This window comes from Typopeltis vanoorti, chromosome 16 (assembly GCF_054136105.1).
Source record: "Typopeltis vanoorti isolate ZY-2024b chromosome 16, IOZ_Tvanoo_1.0, whole genome shotgun sequence".
Taxonomy (NCBI): Eukaryota; Metazoa; Arthropoda; class Arachnida; order Uropygi; family Thelyphonidae; genus Typopeltis; species Typopeltis vanoorti.
Genome location: NC_143564.1, coordinates 3,277,219 through 3,298,208, shown reverse-complemented (window position 1 = coordinate 3,298,208; position 20,990 = coordinate 3,277,219). Strand labels below are relative to the sequence as shown.

Sequence of the window (20,990 nt, the reverse complement as noted above, 5' to 3'; positions counted from 1 at the left end):
ATCTACAAATTTTGCGAAGTGATCACTATTAATCATTCATTTTTTTAAAATTAATAATTATTTGGATTTTTTTTTTAATTTACACAACTTTTTATAATTGTTCCTTTGAACTCTAATAGTGTAATCATTTACTTCAGCTGCAACTGAGACATGAGCTAATATATATGCATGATACTTATGACTCATTATTGTGATTCACTGAGTGTAGTTAATGATCTGTGTCCCCTGATAATGTTCACAGTAATGGAAGAAAAATATTGGTTTTTGAATAAAATTCTATATTTTTTGTTACATGCATAAGCTGAGAAAATTATTTAAATACATCTAGTGCAAAATGAACTATGAATTTATTAAATCTGTTAATACTTGCTGGATTTTAAACCAGCATCTTTGAATCACAAACACAAAGCACTATAGTGAAACAATTCCAACTGCAATGGAAAAAAAAAGCAAGAACTAAAAACCTAGTATCAGATCATCACAATTAGAGATAAAGGTAACCTTGAGAGAAGGCTGAAGGTGATCTTAAAATAAGTCACAATAGTTGAAATCAGATATCATTTCAGAGAGCTGCTAACTCCTATCTGGAAGAATAGAGAGAATAACAACAAAAAGAATAATCACTAAAAGAGGTAATTCGAGTTTAACATCGGCATCTGTTTACATAGAATCAGATGGAAGGAAACAACACAGAAGATGTTACAAATTTGTGAAGCTAATTTTGGAGGTAACAGTGAAGCACTACCCACCCCTAATCTCAACAAGCAGAGCTATATTTATTTAAAACTGAAAACTAATTTTGAAAAACCTTTGGTATATCTTTAGTTCCACCCCCCACCAACTGAAATAATTTCCACTATAATGCGGTAAGTTTATGAATGCTTTTGAGGATATTCATTTCAAATCCAGCAAAATATCAGAAGGCTTACAAATTAAAATAAAATGATAGTTTATTTTATCACCTTTTATGCTGTTGTGAGATAATTACATGAACACGTAATAAGAAATAAAAGAACTTTAATTTCCAATATTCCAACCACAATCTGGAGATATCCTATGCATGCATATTACATAATACAGCTGCTTAGTTTATATATATATATATATATATATATATATCAGGGGCGAATATTCCAGGTGTGCTAGGTGGGCGGTGCTCATCCACAAAATATCAGTATCACCGATATTTTATTTTTTGCATTTATTCCCCAATTATTTGCAGACATCACACAATTTCTAAAATTGAACACAATATACTAATGCTTCATGAAGAGGGTACTTTTCTACGCGTAAACATTGCATCACATGCCCGGGTGTGCTTTCAAAATGCATACACTCTTGAGCCCTTCGAAAATATGTAAAGAGGGCACAGCGGGTCAAATTCTTAGTGTTTTAGTATTTTTAAACCACTGAGAAGGCGACTCTGGGTGAGCTAATATTTTGAGCTCACCTAGCATTTGTTATTGTGTCAACTAATCCAATTGAATGTTGTCACTTGTCATGAGTTGAGCGTTTTTTCCTGTATCCGATGGCTGTATTACAAACAGCTGTTACACAAGTTTTCTGGAACTAAAAATTTGAAAGTGGATGTTAGGAGAAAAATGCTAATTGTTTTTTCTTATGCTTGTGCAGTATAGCATCTGTTGAGATTGCAAAGGTTTTTAATGGTATAGAGACCATTTTTATTCTAGTCTTTGTAAACAATACAGTAAAAAATATCTATTCCTGAATAAAAATGAATATTCTGTGTATTATAAGACGTTGCTGATCTACAAGAAAATGCCAGCATATGTGAGATTGATAAGACAGAAGAAACCACTGATACTAAAAAAAAAAAAACTAATGAACGTAGGATTCCCGAAAGTGCGGATTATTCCGATACTGATTGGATGTTATGTATACTGAGTCTCAGTAAACAAAATAAAATTCTTGGAAAACAGAGCAAAAGATATACAAACCAGAGAAATACACATAACATATGTAACAAATTTTATGAGATGATTTGTTGCTCCATCAAATCATATTTATTCCTGCAATATTCTCTCTCTCTCTCTCTCTCTTCATAGCTTTTTTTTTTTTAATTGACTTATTCATGTTCAGACTTTGTAGGATCCTGCTATTAGCTTTACCCAGCAACTTATAGGACACATATCACAAAGGATAATTGTTAATAATTCGTTTACCATTAATGAAAATGTTTCTACTCACACATTCTTTCCTATTCTTACGTCATATAAATGAGGGTTCATCTTGTACAGTCATACCCCGAAGTTATGATAGGCGGGACCAACAAAAAGCGCGTAAGTCGAATTTGCATAACTCGGGTATAATTTTGCATACAAATATACAAAATATTAGTTCATTGGGACCAAAAGTTTACAAAAACACCTATATTTTTTAAGAAATATAATCATAATTGTAGTTTTTCGTACGTAAAAAAATAGAAAGTTATTTCGATGTCAATGATTTCATAAAATCTAATAGATTCGTCTGACGGCATAATGTCTTTTTCTTGTCATGCAAAATTTCTTCATAGCAAGCTAATGGTTTTTTTATTCCTTGCCTTGTGGATACAATTCGTTCCTCATTAGAATCTATGTCCTCCAAAATCTGTAAACCTTTCTTTGATGATTGTTCATACTGTGGATTCCTATAGATCAAACTTCTTTGCTAGCTCACAAATATTCATTCTGCCTTCAAAATCCTTAATAATGTCGAGTTTTGTTTCAAAAGTCAATGTTTTTCTTTTCTTGCTAGCTGTAGAAGAATCGGACTTGTTTCTTTTGGATGACATTATTTATTATGTGATAAAATTTTTATCAAGAACATAACATTAAACGATCGCAAGTAGTTTTGTAGACTATAAAAATCGTGTATGAATGGAGACTGCACGAAACATGTCAGTGCTTGTTCACAGCATGTGCGACACTGGCGAATGCAGCCAGCACCAAAAAGATATGACTAGTGGCGAGGCGGGACGGGAATACGTACATATATGAAACTGCATAACTCCAGATTCGCGTAACTCGGGGATATGACTGTATTTCAATATACAAATCAAATATAGCATTCACCTTCATTGTTGTTTTCTAATAAATCCTAAAACAAACAGATTGTATCCCCCACTCTATGCAGAAGGATTCAAAGTTATCCTGCAATTAATTGCATTGGACCAATTAAGATGAGAGCTGATGCATTATGAAGGAAAGTGGTATTAAACATGATATCAAAATTGGAGATGTTCATTTCAGCTCTTTGCTTTATGCAGATGATGTTATACTTCTAAATAAATCCGCTACAAGTCTGCAAGATTCTCTGACTAAATTGAATAACTGTTGTAATAGATATGGTATGAAGGTCAGCAATAAAAAGACAAAGACAATGAAAATAGGCAGAATCATTGAAAATGTCAACTGTGTTGTGAATGGAGAACCTGTGGAACAAGTAAAACATTTCAGCTACTTAGGCACGATTTTTACTGAAGATGGTAAATTAAATATAGAAATAGACAACAGAATCAGCAAAGCTGGTATGGTGGGAAGTCAATTGAATAAATTCATATGGAAAGAGAGAAATTAGTCGGAACACTAAATTAGCTGTATACAAGACTGTGTTCAAACCAATTTTAACTTATGGATCTGAGAGCTGGGTCAGAAGTAAAACACTTGACCAAAGACTAGAGACCGCAAATATGAGAGTCCTGAGAAAGATTATAGGCGTGAACAGATGGCATCAATGGCAATATCATATTAAAAACGAGGATATTAGGTAAGAACTTGACATTGCCAGCATCCAGGAATGAGTTAGCAGAGCTAATCTCAGGTGGTATGGTCACTTAAACAGAATGGGTGAAGAAAGATTAGCAAAACAAGTGTTCTCTGACAGGTTGGCAGCAAAACGACAGAGAGGAAGACCAAGATATAGGTGGATTGATACGGTACAAAGTGCCTTAGACGATAGAAATATAAGATCTGATAATGTTGGAGTCTTGATAACCAACATACTGATTTGGAGGAAAATTGTAGATAGGAAGTTAGTAATGATGTAATTTTTTTCAAGTAGTACTATCATATTCTGCACGCCCCTTGAGGGTACATGGCAGGAATTTGATGATAATGATGATGATGATATTTCTATCATCTAAGGCACTTTGTACCATATCAATCCACCTATATCTTGGTCTTCCTCTGGGTCGTTTTCCTGCCAACCTGAAAGAGAACACTTGTTTTGCTAATCTTTTCCTGCACATTCTGTTTAAGTGACCATACCACTTGAGATTAGCTCTGCTAATGCATTCCTGGATGCTAACAATGTCAAGTTATTTCCTAATGTCCTCGTTTTTAATATGATGTTGCCATTGATGCCATCTGTTCACGCCTCTAATCTTTCTCAGGACTCTCATATCTGCGGTCTCTAGTCTTTGGTCAAGTGTTTTACTTCTGACCCAACTCTCAGATCCATAAGTTAAAACTGATTTGAACACTGTCTTGTATACAGCTAATTTAGAGTTCTGACTAATTTCTCTCTTATTCCATATGAATTTATTCAATTGACTTCCTACCATACCAGCTTTGTTGATTCTGTTGTCTATTTCTATATTTAATTTACCATCTTCACTAAAAATTGTGCCTAAGTAGCTGAAATGTTTTACTTGTTCCACAGGTTTCCCATTCAAAACACAGTTGACATTTTCAATGATTCCGCTTCTTTTCATTGTCTTTGTCTTTTTATTGCTGACCTTCATACCATATCTATTACAACAGTTATTCAATTTAGTCAGAGAATCTTGCAGACTTGTAATGGATTTATTTAGAAGTATAACATCGTCTGCATAAAGCAAAAAGCTGACATTAACATCTCAAATTCTGATATCATGTTTAATACCACTTTCCTTCATAATGTGATCCATATAGATAATGAATAACAGAGGGGATAATGTACATCCTTGTCTCACACCAGATTTAACATTAAACCATCTTCCTGTACTTCCTTCAATTCTAACTGCTGACTTACAACTCAAATAAAGACTAAGTATTGCTTGATATAATGCCCCGTTGGCACCATATAACTGCCGCGTATTGAATAGCTTCTCTCCTGGCACCTTATCATATGCCTTTTCCAAATCGACAAAACTTAAATACAGATCTTTGTTATATTCCCATGCTATTTGTTGTAAAGTGAAGATCTGATCCTGACAGCCTCTGTTTGGCCTGAATCCAGCTTGTTCTTCACCAAGCTTTTTTTCCACAATTCTTCTCAACCGTTTCTCAAGTATACTTGCATAGATTTTGCCAAGAACACTCAGTAGGGAAATAACTCAGTAATTCTCACATTCAGTTTTATTTCCCTTTTTATATATGGGTACTATGAGAGCTCTACTCCAATCATCGGGAATTCGTTCCTCTGTCCAGGCTTTCTGAACTATGCAGTGCAGCCACTGTAAGACTCTTATACCACCATACTTCAGCATTTCTGGTGGAATATCATCTACTCCAGCTGCCTTTCCACATTTCAAGCCTTTGATGGCCCTTTCTACTTCAAGTATGGATATATATTCCTGACTGCATGCCTAGTCAGTGTTTTTTTTATCACTGTGCTGTCAACACTGCTTCTTTCATTTAGCAGTTTTTCGAAGTCATTACTCCATACTTCAAGGATATCTTTTTCTCCCATTTTCATGTCAACTTTATCATCTCTAATTCCTTTTACAGCACTCTTTTCTCCATTCCTAAGCTTCTTCAACAACCTCCAGAATATCTTACCACCTTCTTGATATTTATTTTCTATGTTCTTGCCAAAGTGCTCCCATGACTTTTCTTTAGCTAGTTTTACACACTGTTTAGCTTTCTTACATTTGTCTCTGTATTCTCTAAGAGCACAAGCTGACTTATTTGCCAGGAACTTTTGATATGCTTTCTTCTTTTCCTTCACTGCCTGTTTAACTTCCTGTGTCCACCATGGAGTTCTAATTTTTCTATCTTTTGCATACAACTTCACCACATGCCTCTCTAGCTGAAACAATCAGGGCTTTCTTCAGCTCTTGCCACTGAATCTCCAAGGTTTGATTCCTGTTCTCAATCTCTTTCATTTTTTCTTCAATAATCTTTGTGTATTTTAGTCTACAGTTCACATCTGAGAGCTGCTCAACTTTTATTCGCTTTAAAACTTTCTTACATGTTATTCTTTTCAATATGAAATTCAATTTTATCCTGGTCAAGACTAAATAGTGATCAATTCCAATTTCAAATCCTCTGCACAGTCTGGTGTCCTGCACCAGGGAGAAAACAACGCTATCAACAATAACATAGTCAATGAGACTTTTCTTATTCCTTGCTTCTTCTCTCCATGTGAATTTGTGCACATTTTTATGTTGGAACATGGTGTTAATAATAACCATTCCATGTCCTGAGCAGAAATCCAACAGATATTTGCCATTATTATTAGCCTTGCTCTTTTCTCCAAATTTTCTTAAAATATTTTTGTATGTCTCACAATCATTTCCTACTCTGCTATTTAGATCCCCAACAAGGACCAACTTTTCCTTTTTCATCGTGTCAGATGCTTTTTCTAAAGCCTGAAAAAATTCCTCCACTTCTACCTTAGTAGAACCTTAGGTGGGGCCATAGGCACAAATAAGTCTCATTGTCTAGTTCGCCATTCTCATATTTGCCCACATTACTCTACTTGAGAGTGCCTGCCATTCAAGAAGATTAGCCTCGTATTTTGTGTTGAATACTATGGCTACTCCTTCTTTTCCTTGATTGTCATTGCCCGAATATAACATTTTGTATTTATTGTTCAGAAAGATCTCACCAGTTTTTGTCTTTTTTTGTTTCAGTCACTCCTATTATGTCAATCTGGTACTTATCCAATTCCTCAGCTAGCTCCATTTCTTTGCCATTCAGGCTTCTTATGTTGATAGTACCGATCTTTAACTCTGGTGATGTTGAGTTGGTGGTGTGCTTTCAGATTTGTTCCAATAGCTGACTTTTTGCTGTTAGCCCTGGTTCACTGGCGAAAACAACGGTGGCCTTGTTTAACCGGGCAACGCCCCAGCCGGCATAAAATTTTGTCATGTTGTACCATCATTTTTTATTTTGGTTTAACCAATAAAATTACAATTTGGTCGGCTAAATCCCAAATTTCCAGCCCATCCTCGTTCGTTCAGTATCCAGGAGATACCCAACAGGGCGCACCACGAGAAGGTGAGGATTGGACATTAGGTCAGAAGCCCTGGTCGGTTCTCCGAAGGCTATATGGATGTCTAGTTATACAAGACTAGATAAAAAGAGAAATGAAGACAGTGAGAAAGCTAAACCAATCACTAATCAGAGAAACCATAGAAAAATACAGAACCAAATGGAAAGAGCATCTAGAATGAATGGCCTATGATAGAATACTCAGGTAAATGATGAAGTATAAACCAAAAGGCTGAAGAAAGAGAGGCAGATTGATGAAACAATCAGCCTCTCTTTCTTACCCAGGTAGATGATGAAGTAAAACCAAAAGGCTGAAGAAAGAGAGGCAGATTGATGAAACACTGTGCCAACTCCTTAATAGGCCACCTGGCCTAGATTCGTGAAAGGAGGAAGAAAGAAAAAAGAACTCAGAGGATAACTGTGAGGCTGAAACGAACAAACAATGACATATAAGAATAAGGAAGTTATTTTGCTTCTTTATTAACAAGGTCTTGATATGACCACACACGGACTAATCTGCATAGATTTGGTCTGCTGTATTCTGAGGGAATACAAATGCTATGGAATAGCTGCAAAGAAGAGTTAGAAAGATTAGTCAACATGTATTTCAGCTTAGATAATAGTTTTACACACATAATCAAATAATGAAAGAAATTTAGCACAGAGAAATAATTAAACAACAGGTTTAATCATCTCCACGTTTCATCTTGTATAAAAAATTCAACTCATCTTAAATATTTAATCCACAATTTAGTTTTAAATAATAACAATATCATGGTGAGTTTTGATGACACCTCCCTATTTACAAATATCTCCCTTTATTACACTTCCAATGTACTGCCCCCCCTCCAAACATTACTGCTATCTAGTTTGTTTGTTTTTTAATCCATACTGGTTTCATCTCTTAGAAGGACATATTATATATTATATTTCTATATAGCATTTTGAAAAACATGCTCTTGATACTGCCAATCTCAAACCTTCTATTTGAGCAAGATATATTTGTGATGTGTTCTTTATTTGGCCACATGGCTTAGACATATTAAACTCGTTCCTCATAGAAAACTCAATAGCTACTAAATAATTCCTCCATTACCCATGGATTAATGTTTTTTCAAGAAGGCTAAATAGTAATGATCAGATGTGATATGTGATATTAATCAGATGTGATATTAATCCAATGAATCAAATTATTGATTCATGCTCCATATATGTTCCTGATGATGATAAAAGTAGAAGATTTAAAATATCAATGAAATTAATAGTTAATTTTTATGTCTTTAAATTGAATTAATCCATAAGTCAAGGAGCTGACTTAACTCAGTCAGTTTGGACTAAACTCTTTGGCTGAGAAAACTTGGGTGTGAATCATGTAAAGGATGCAATGAACTGTTATCAGGGTATTTCAACTGAAGATGAATCAGCTGGTCTCATATTAAGGTGACAGAGTTTTTCATTCCTGGAAACTCATTTTTCATACTACTATTAGGCAAACCAACCTAGGCATAAGACTATTCAACTAATCCTAAAATTATGGTTATAGGAGCCAATTTGGATTAGTCATGAGCCTTAATGGCCTTTAAGTACAACAGACTATTATTTTTACTTCATAAGTCATCCCAAACTTATCCAACAATACAAAAGCATTTCTAATTAATTATATAACATTAAGCAATGATAAAGAAAATATTCTAAATAATTAAAAGTGTGTGTGTGTGTGTGTGTGTGTGTGTGTGTGTGTGTGTGTGTGTGTGTGTGTGTATGATGGTATTATGCAATATCCTAACCCCACCTGTAAAATTTTCACACAAACATCACTCACATTTGAAAGTGGCCCAACTTGAGTTTGGCAGAGCTCTTTTAGTCCCTCTGTGATTTTGTCTGATGGCATTTGTCCAAGGATTAATGTTGTACCTAAAATGAAAATATAAAATATAAATCAAAATTTCTTCTTAATTTCAATGCCTGACATAAGCTTAAAGAATGTATTACATATTATAATAGCATTACATAACTCATTTACATAATTTACAATACTACTAGCTGCCTATCATATCAAAATATAATTTTAAAAAACATACTATTTTAGTTACTCTTAATTATTTGCAGAAATTTTTTTTTCACTTGGTTACAAATTAAATTAAAATGCCTAGAAATTATATTCTTGTTTAATCCTTTATCCTACTGTAAGCAAGCACATTAGGTATCTTCACAACTCATCTACCTGTATATAAAAGCTGATGACGTCACATCAATTGCCTTAATATTTTATAATGCAAAGGACACATCCTTTCTGGTGTATAATGCTATGCATTAAGGGAGGATTACTATCCAGATATGTGTCAACTTTTAATGAGGTATGTTTAAGTGTGGGGATACCTCTCCAAAAACTCTGATCTACAAGATCACTTTAAATCTCACTGAGTTAACCTGTCATGTACTGGAGTGATTCAGACCGGAAGTAATGAGGTTAGCAGTGGTTCCACCAAGTGACAGGCAAAAAAATTCGCCAATTAGTAAAACCTCTCTACTCTGCAGGAGTAAGCAAACCTAATACCAAGCTTTAACAAATGTCATTAGTGAGAACCAAACCCATAAAAGAGAGAAAGTCTGATGATATATCTCCCATATACAGATAATAAATAGTTGTATCACTACATTATTAAAATTCTCTGGATTAGAGATAGATGTCGAAAGTTTTTTCACTTGGTTAAAAATTAAATTAAACTTGATAAGAAATTATATTCTTGTCTGATCCTTTATCAAAGTGAAAGCAAACAAAGCTTGCATGTGAGATATCTTTGCAACTAGTCTACTATAATAAAGGTCAAAACCTGACCCTCTCCATAATGCATAACATTACACACGTTCAAAAGAATCTGTGCTTTGCATATGGGATGCTAAGGCAAATGATAAATGTGAAGATACTTCATGCACAAACTTTGTCTGCTTACACTTAGATAAAGGATTAAACGAGAATTTACTAATAAATATTATTTATTTATTATCACTGTGTACAATTTAGTTTGAGAAAGTCATAATGTAATGCTTTCATGACAAAGAACACTCATAACACACACACACACACCACTATAACAAACAACTGAAAAGCCCTGATCAAAGCCTCATAGGAACAATGCTTTGATAAAATAAATTCGCTATACAACTATAATAAATTATTCCTGCAACTTATACAAGTTTGTTGTAATGAGAGTCGAGTGTAGCCAGTCAGTGAATGTTTAATTGTCGATAAAACATTGGTAGCATGCTACTATTACTTTCTAACATTAATGCAGCATTCCAATCTAACTTATTGTAGTAAAATTAAGTAAAAATGAATGAAATATGCAATACTGTAGTATATCGTACATACAAAGCTAGTTAACGAACAAGGTAATACTACTATACCATTTCTAAGTTGTTTGTAAAAAATAGGAGAAAGAGATAAATTACTTCGCGAACAAAGGCTAGGAGTATATATTTAGACAAAGTTTATTTTGATAAATACTGGACATGGTAGCGGCTTCTCAGTTGGCGGTATAAAGATAAATAATTTTAGGTATGCTGATGATACCGTTGTTATTGCTAGCAGCAAAGGTGAATTGGAGTCCCTCATTAAAAGAGTTGCATGGGAAAGCCTGAAATATGGTTGAAGAATTAATCGTGATAAAATAAAATACATGGCCATAGATGAAAATGACAATTTCGCCTACAACATTGACTTCGAGAAGGTGGATGAATTCATTAACCTTGGAGCTTTAATAAGCACCCAGAGTAGATGTCAATCAGAAATTAAATGAAGAACTACCATGGCAAGATCAGCAATGGTGCAATTGCAGAAAATATGGAAAGAGAGAAACATTTCTAGCACCACTAAATCAAGACTGGTCAATAGTTTGGTATTTTCGATTTTCATTTATGGTACTGAATCTTGGACACTCAGCAAGAAAGATATGGACAAGATATACAGCTTCGAGATGTGATGCTGGAGAAGGATGTTGAGAGTCTCCTGGATGGACAAAAGGTCTAATGAAAGTATAACAAGAAATGAAACTATAAATCAAGAGGCAGCTATGCGATATTGTAAATAAAAGAATTCTCAAATATTTCAGTCACATTTCAAGATATGAAAATGACAACATGGAAAAACTTATCATCCAGAGCAAAGTGGAAGGACAAAGAAAAAGAGGATGTCCAAGACCAAGATGATTGGACTAGATTAAAAAGATCACTGGACATACTTTGGAGTTGGCCATTGCTGCAACAAAAGGCAGAAATAAATGGAGAGACACTGTAGCTAGGGTCACAAGTCCTCAGACATGAAGAGACTGAGCAAGAAGAAGATTTTGGTAAAAATTATCTTTGTTACTTCAACCATTAGATTTTGTCTGTTTGTTGAAAAATTGCATCTGGATATTTCTTGCTTGAGAGCAGGCTACCCAACAGAAGTAGTCCAAATTGTTTCCAAAATGTAGAATAATATCAATGTTGGCGCTCATTAAAAAGGAGAGGAGAGATAAGTGTAAGGATATGAGGAGACAAAAAATGAAAGATTTTTATCTGAATGGATCGGGCACCTGAAGAAATCACTATTCTATATAAGAGTGGATGTAAAGAATAATGAAAATATAACTGTATGCAAACAATAATGAGGTGAGTGACAGTAAAATTTTGATATCAGGTTTAATACCACTTTCCTTCATAATGTTATCCATATAGATAATGAATAACATAGGGGATAATGTACATCCTTGTCCGAAACCAGATTTAACATCAATGCCTTATTACTAACTTAACTTTAATTCATTTTTAATTTGTAGGATATCCAAATTATAACACAGCTATACTACATATATAGCTATAATACATACAAGTGATTATAATTAAAGTTCACATTTCGAAAGGCTGTAACTAAGTAAAGTAACTACTCAGCAGAAAGGTTTAAAATTTAACATGATGATGTGTGCAGCAGTGGAATTTTATTCTGTGCAAAAACCACTGCTAGTTCTAGAAGTTGCCACTAAGGTGGCACAGAGTGCTGCAATACCATAGTGGGTAATTCAAAACATCACAAAACATAGGGTAAACATTGCACGTTATGTGGTTACACAACAACATGTTTGATATGCTGTCCTCCATTGTTGGCAACGTGCTGAAATCACAAAATTGCATGCTCAACCACAGTACATAGTTTCGCTCGAAACGTTGTGGATATGGCATGTAATGCTGGTCTTGAAGTATCCACGTTGGCCATATGTCCATGATAGACAATATCTTTGAGAATGTCTCCACAATCGATTGTTACAGGGGTTCAGATCTGGTGAGTGCGCTGGCCATGTTGTACGAAAATGGCAGCTGGTGATTCTGTCCTCAGTAAAATGTGTCTAAAGCAACTGCTTGGTGGGGGTGGGTGGGTGGGAAGGGCACCATCCTGCATAAAAACTGTTGAATCCAGGCACTGATGCTGCTCAAGTGTTGGAATCACCTGATTTGCTAAGAGAAATGCATATTGCTGGCCATTAGCAGCACAGGTAATGAAACCAGCAGGAACAAGCTCCTCAAAAAAGAAAGGTCTGATAATGAATTCCACTGTAAAAACCACATGAAATGGTGACCTTCAGGACATGAAACAGAATCTGTCAAACGATGTGTGGATTTACAGTTGCCTACATTCTAAAGTTGTGCATCTACAGCACCGCCCAGATGGAAGTGAGCTTCATCAGTCCAGAAAATGTTCCATGGCCAACTGTTGTCCAGTTCAGTCTGAGCAAGAAACTACAGGGTAAATGTTTCTTGTGCACCCCAGTCAGGATTAAGCAACTTCTGAACGTGGGAAATCTTGTAAGGATAGAAGTGCAGAATTTGCCTTACAACTTTGTGAACTGTGCTTACGGGTTTGTCTAAGGACCATGCAATATGGCATGTGCTGATGCTTCCTACGACATTTACCATTCTTTCTTCCTCTAACACTGTGACTACTTCCTCCACTATCTGCTGTTCAATGGCAATGGGTTTCTATCCTCTGCCAGGTTTGACATCTAAGGAACCCGTTTCTTCAAATTTCTGGATCATTTTGCATAAATCATTTGCAGTCATAGGACCTGTTTTTAATCCCTTTAATGTTCTCACCTTTCACAATGCTAACAAGGCACAGCAGTTATTTTGGTAAAACAACTTCATGAAAAGTGCACGATCCTTCGGTAATGGTGACACTGTACTTTAACACATTGTCTGCTCAAAGGCGATGAACTGACAGCTACTTGCTTTTATAGAAGCTTCTTTTGAAGCATATTATTGGGGACATTTGCATAAATGGTATGGTAGCATTGTTTCTCTGCATACCAGGAGTACCATATAAAATTTACATGTATTGCAGTGCTATTTATCACCCTAGTGGCATTTTTAGAACTAGCATTGGTTTTTGCACAAAATAAAATTCCATTGCCACACATATCATCGTTTTAAATATTAAATCATTCCACTAAAAGTAATTACCCAGTTACAGCCTTTCAAAATGCGAACTTTAATCATAACCACCCTGTATATATATAAAACTATATAGCTATTTTAAAACCTGGAAAAGACCCCATCTGCTTGAAACTTCTTGAAAGTTTACTGTACAATAAGATGATCATTTACAGCAAGATATCCAGAGAGCTGGTTGGATTTAGGCCTAACAGAAGTTGCTGTGATCAGGTATTGGCCTTGCCCACCTATACTGAACACTGTTTTTATAAATGCATAAAAATGGAGATTATCTTATATCTTTCACCAGCTTATGACATGGTATGGCTAGAGGATCTAATTCTGAAATTCCTAGAGGTTATCCATTCTCTTAAGATTGCAAATCTCATAAATAATATACTGTCAGATAGATGGATTCAGGTATATTCTAATGATGCTAAAAGCAATTCATAAGTTAAGAAATGGTCTTCCACAAGGATTTTGTAATAGCTCCGTTGCTTTTCAATCTCTACACTTATGACATTGCCACCAATGTCTCACAGAAATTTATGTATTCAGTTAACAGTGGAATTGCAACTCAGAGTCCATCACACAAACTGCAGAGAATACATTAACAGAGGACATATCAAAACTTGACAGCTACTTTAAACAGTGGTTTTTACAACCTAAAAAACTGAAATTGTTGCTTTTCATTTAATAACAGCCAATCAAACTATGCTCCTAAAGTCTATTTTAGTAATAGCACAGTAAAATACAATAGAGCATCAAGGTGTCATGAAGTAACTCTTGACAGATCCTTGATTTAAAAAAAAATTACTCAACAAATACTGCTGGTTAACTTGCAGAACCCTCCCCCCCCCCCATGGGATGCAGATGCTAGTACACACAACATCTTGGGAATTAGTGTAACCCAGAGCAGGATACTGTTCCCTAGTGTGGCTTAACAGTGTTCATGCAGTAATGTCTATGAGACATCTCTGGAGCAATAAGTTCCAGAGATGTCCTACACTATGGAGGAAAGGGCTGCATGAAAAAGTGTTATTTTCTTTTTCCAGAAAAGAACTCAAATAATTTTTTAAACTGAAATAACTCAGCCATTGAAAAGCACAGAAACTAAATTTCATAATGATCCAATGGCTCTCAGGCAACACTTACTTCCAAAACTTACAATAACACTACTATAAGGAGCTAAACTCTTAACTAGTAATCGGCAAATGCAGTCTAACCAATTTATTTGTCTTATTTTTTTCTCCACCATAGGTTTCTCCACTAGGGTTAATGGTTGACCCAAGCAATTATATGTAACATACTGTAATGTGTACCAATGTAGTTGGTGATCCAGCGTGCATGCATGTGTGTATTCCTGAGGATAACCTTTATAACAAGGTAATATCTTTATTTTTACTTCATAATGAATCCAGAATTCTTTATAAATTCATAATGAATTCAGAAAGAATAAGTAATGTAATGGAAACCCTGAAATTACCAATGGCATCAATGAACTAATCAATAAATTTATGAACCAAAAAGTATACAAGAAACCACAAGATAAAAAAAAAATTGTTTTTGATTTCCACAATAGCTTTTGAAAAGAACTATGGGCCACCTACATGAGTAAGATATTATAAGTGTGTGTGTCTGTCTGTTGGGAGGAGGGGAAAGATATTTCATTGTATTTTTTTTTAATAGAAGACTATTTACGAATTTTTACCCTTATAATGAACCCATAAACTAATGATTAACAAACAAGATTATGTTTTTAAATAAAATACAGAAAAACAACACAAAACAGTTACAAAAGCTGTCATCTTTCATTGAGGGAGGTAGGATTGCAGGATTAGATGGCTGTCACTAATGCATATTTTAGATTAATGGCTTAACATGACTACACTACAATATCTTTATTACCGTTAATCTATTCAATTACCTTTCAAAAGTCCAATAGCTGCTTCATTAGATAGGGAGAAGGAATCAATTGCCTGAACAATGTGCAGTAAACCACTAAAGTGTGATACCATTTGCTTTCTACAAGTAGAACATATACTCTGAAGAGCTGATGCTGCAACTGTTGCTAGAGGATGCTGCTGTAAGCAACTCAGAAGGAAATTCAAAACAGGATCTTAAAAAAAAAAAAAATAAATATAAATAAATAAATAAACAAATAAAAGAGTAATGTATAATATATCATAATATAACACTTAAAATGACAGTACACAAAAATAAAATTATGCACTTCAACACACAACAAATTTAATCATCCATAGTTTAGATAATTCTAAAGAGTGAACAAAATATTATCATGAAGACAGATCATACAATAGTTACAACATCAGAAATATTTATTTTATATTTGCAGAGTTAAGAGCTTTGTTGTATAATGAAACCTGTGGAGCATTCATGACTAAACATACACACGTAACCACAGTAATAAGATTTTATAATAAGTAAATATTTCGTCCTAAGTATCATAGGACATCTTCATTACAGTTAATTCAAGCAATACTAGGAATCACAGTTAGGGTGCATGCTTACAATGGAATCCTTCTACGAGTGCATTAGCGTGTTATAGAACTAAATTAAAATATATCTGAAAAAAAGGGGGGGATACATTAAAATGAGATAACAAATATAAAATTATTTTACACAGGTTAGGATGACAATTTCCCAGACTTTAGGGATAGCAAGAACATCATTACAGTTCAAAAATCTGGCTATGATATTGGGTCTGTGACGTAGGGCTTCAGCACTTTCTTTATATAAACGTTCATGTTTATATAAAGATCTATGTAGAAATTTGGTCTTTTTCCAATGGATCCTATGGTTTGGGTTTTTCAATTCCATGTTGTGCGAGGCCAGATTTCAGCAGTTTGATAATACGGATGTGGTCTTGATGTTCCGAAATGAATTTGCTAATGGATCTACCTGTCTGTCCGTAGTAGGACAATTTACAGGAACATGGGACCTCGCACACACCAGGTAGCATCAGAAGTGAGAGTTTGTCTTTAGGAGAAGGTAACCAATCGTGGATCTAGTTGACTGGTTTGTAGGTAGCATTCAATTTATATTTCCTCATAATTTTTGAAAGACGCTCAGAAATGCCTTTGACATAAGGTATGGGAATCCTACAGGCTTGTTCTCATCTGGGTTGATGTGCAGAGAAGTGGCTGATGATTTTTTGAATTGTGTTTGGCTTGTATCCATTTTGTATGGCTGTATTTTTGATTGTTTCCAACTCTTGGTTTAAAGATTTTTCAGAGGAGCAGAGTCTGTGCGCTCTGGTTACTAATGATTTAATGATGCCAAATTTTTTGAGAAGGATGGTCATCATCACCATGCGTATCAAGGATTTAGGTCTAGCATGGCCTGTTCAGCCTTAGAAGTCATCGTTGAATCGTTTAAGAGGCCGTCCTGGTTTTCTTTTTCCTAATGGCTTGTTTTGGTAATCTTTCTGTTTTCATTCTTTGAAACGTGTTCCATCCATTTATGTTTATATTTTTAAATTTTTTCTATTACTGGTTCTTGGTTTAATTCTTTCATAATTTCTTCGTTTCTTTTGTGATCAAATAGGGTATACTTTGCAGTTTTTCTCATAAACTTCATTTCTGCTGTTATTAATCTTTGTTTTTCTTTTTGTTTTATTGTCCAGATTTCGCTTCCATACATTAAGACTGGTAGAGCTAATGTATTGTATACTTTTAGTCTGGTTTGTTTTTGAACTAGGTTTGGTTTAAATATAGAATTAATTACACGTATTATTTTTAGATATTTTGCAATTTTTAGGTTTATATCTTTTTCATTTGTGATCATACATCCTAGGTAGTTAAATGAATTCACTTGTTCTAAGATCTTGTTATCTATTACTATTTTAGTTCTTGCTGGATCTTGTCCTTTAAAGGCCATAGTTTTTGATTTTTCTGTTGATATTATCATGCCATAATCTTTGGCTATCTCATTTAGATCTAAAATAGCTTTCTGTAAGTTATCTTCAGAATTTGTAATTATTATTTGGTCGTCAGCAAAAAGGAGAGTGTTTAAGTTCACTGCAGGAGAAAGTTTAATACCTTGATGTAAATTTTTATTCCATTTTATTATTATTTCATTTATAAACAAATGTTTTAAATTTTCTTTCCATTCTTGTTACTTGTAGCCATTTAGGTGGTAATCTTAATTTTATTTTAACAAGGAAGTGGTCACTGCTTATTTCATATCCTCTGTGAACTCTAACATCTAGTGAAAATTTTGATGTCTTTTCATTTAATATAAAATAATCTAATATTGATTTCCATCCTCTTGCTGCCCAAGTATATTTATGTATGTCTTTATGTTTATAGACGGAATTCATTAGAAATATATATACACGTTTACACAATAATAATATTTAATTTGCCAAATATTTTGGTCTAAATATTACAGACCATCTTCAGTGGCTACATAGGAATATTTTAAAAAACAAGGTGGAATACGAACAATTCCTATGTAGCCACTGAAGATGGTCTGTAATATTCAGACCGAAATATTTGGCAAATTAAATATTATTCTTGTGTAAACGTGTATATATTTCTAATCATTATGTCACAAGTATCGTCAAAGAATCAGAAGGAATTCATTATTTTTAGGTTATTATAAACTACAAAGTCGATCAATTTTTTACCATTCCTGTTTAGAGTACGTTCTCCATGTATTCTTATATTATTATTAATTTTCATGTTTCCAATTCTTGCATTTAAGTCTCCTGCTAAAATGATATAATCATTTTTATTTATTGTATTATATGTGTTTTGTAGCTGATTATAAAAATCAATATTATTCTGTTCTCTTCCTTCTTCTGGGGCATATAAACCAATTATTGTTAAATAGCCTCTATCTATTTTTATTCTAGCTTCTATTATTCTTTCATTACATAATTTATAATGTTTTAACTGTTTTGAAAGGGAGTTATGAATCCAAATCATGACTCCCGGTTGTGCTCTTTGGTCACTGTCAACTCCACTGTATATCACATTAAAATTTTCGGTTCTCATAGTTCCTTTTAATTTCTTTTTTGTTTCAGTGATTACTGCTATTTTAAAATTTCTTTCATTTAATAGTTGGTCTAATTCTATTTCTTTATATTCTATTCCTCTTACATTCCAGTTTGCTATGTGTATTATATTTTGTCGTTTCCATTTTTGTTTTACCTTTTCCATTCCAGGGTCATTTTTCCATACATTCAATCAGATTATCTTTTTCTGTCAGCTTACAAGTAGAATTATGTTCTCCATGTCAGGGGACTAGCCTGACGATGGAATAGTTCAGTGGTAGGGCTGCTACCTTAAGGCTTCTGAACTAGCCTTCTTCCAAATTTAAACCCATAGGAGGAATAGGGTATATTGAAGGGGGAAAGAGTAGATTATAGTAGAATTATAGTAAGGTTTATAGAGAGGGCATAGCTGCAAGGCCAGAAATGAAAAGACCTGATGGTCCTCGAGTACTCTAATAGCATAAGGGTCATAAAATAAAAAAAAGAGTTGGCTGATAAGGCCTTATAGGAAAGATTAAAGTGAGTGGATCTTCCTAAAGTAGAAGAACAAGAGGATAGATCCAGCTAGGGGTACATGGGAGCACCACTTCCCTTACAATCAAGATGATTGCCCCTTATGGTGATGGTGAGCCGAAGAATTGTGAATGTAGCGACCTGAAAATGTCAGCTTGCGACAAACAGAAGTGGAGATTAAACTACTTTCTTTTCTTTGGATGTGTACATCCAAGTAAGGAGATACCCTGTAGAGATTCTTTTTCTAGTGTGAATTTGATGCGAGGATGAAGAAGGTTGATTTCATCTAGAAACAACTGTAGTTCTTGTGAATGACCCCAGACAGCAAAGATGTCATCGACATATCGTAACCAGATTTTTGGTTTAGGATTAAATGGAAAAATTTTTTCTTCAAGGTGATCTAGAAAAAGGTTGGCCAAATTTAGTGATAAGGGAGACCCCATTACTGTTCCTTCCTCTTGCTTGAAAATTTTCTCCATAAGGAAACGATAGACTTACTATCTCAAAATTTCCATCCGATATTGCTGAATTATTCAAATTTGTTATTACATGTGGATACTTCACTTGGAAAGAGAAAATTTACAAACAAGAGGAAGGAACAGCAATGGGGGTCTCCCTCATCACCAAACTTAGTCAACCTTTTTCTAGAACACCTTGAAGAAAAAAAAATTCACATTTAATTCTAAACCAAAAATCAAACCGCTGAAATCTAGCCTCGCACAACATAATTGAAAATCCAAACCATAGGATCCATTAGAAAAAGACCAAACTTCTACATAGATCTTTATATAAACATGAACATTTATATAAAGAAAGTGCTGAAGCCCTATGTCACAGACCCAATTTGAATTGTAATGACGTTCTTACTATCCGGAAGTCTGGGAAATTGTAATCCTAAACTGTGTAAAATAATTTTACATTTGTTATCCCTTTTTAATGTACCCTCCCCCCCCTTTTTTTTCAGATATATTTTAATTTAATAACACGCTACTGCACACATAGAAGGATTCCATTGTAAGCATGCGCCCTAACTGTATGTGATTCCTAGTATTGTTTTAATTAACTGTACTGAATGTCTCCTATGATACTCAGGACAAAATATTTACGTATTAAAAAATCTTATTATGGTGGTTACGTGTGTATGTTTAGTGTTAAGAGCAGTTCATTCTGTGGACAAGGCACAATTTCTGGCTTGCTATATTACTTTAACTTTAAAAATAATGCCAGGAAGCATTATTTCAAAGCTGAAACCATGGCTCAAAATCAATGTTTTAATATAATTTAGCATGATTGCAAATGGTTCACTTAAGGTTTAAAGCCCAATAACTGGGAGGAGATCTCCACATCACCTTTCAAGAATGTGGAGAATTGACTGGGGCTTCTGACTTAATATCCAATCCTCACTTTCAAATGGTAAATCCTTTTTGTAGGCATCTACTGGGTACTGAATGAACAAGGATGGGCTGGATAATTTGGGACTTAGCCAATAAAATTGTACTCTCTACTAGCTTAAACCACAAATGTATATAATGGTAAAACATAATGAGATTTCATGCTGGTTAGGGCATCACCTGGTTAAACAAGGTCCCTGCTGTTTTCCTCAGGGAACCAGGGCGAACAGTGAAAAGTTTGCTACTGGAGCAAGCTCCAACTCAACATCTAGAAGAAGAAGAATAAACCCAAAATCAGAATTACTGAAGACATGAACCATCAATATAAGAAGTATTAATGGAAAGAAAATCAAACTTGAAGAAAAACTGGAAAGTACCTAGTGGACATCATTAGCATTATTG

The 20,990-nt window shown here is 34.3% G+C and overlaps 1 protein-coding gene across 1 annotated transcript in view; it reads right to left on the bottom strand.

Annotated features, from left to right (window-relative positions):
* The window catches only part of Tnpo-SR (transportin 3), a 605,621-nt gene that overhangs the window by 206,511 nt on the left and 378,120 nt on the right, over positions 1-20,990 (bottom strand). Inside the window, exons 16-17 of the mRNA XM_090405918.1 lie at positions 15,592-15,783; positions 9,022-9,113 (exon numbers count right to left, since the gene is read on the bottom strand). Of these exons, the coding sequence (XP_090262044.1) occupies positions 9,022-9,113; positions 15,592-15,783 (284 nt within the window). The remainder of the gene's footprint in view (positions 1-9,021; positions 9,114-15,591; positions 15,784-20,990) is intronic.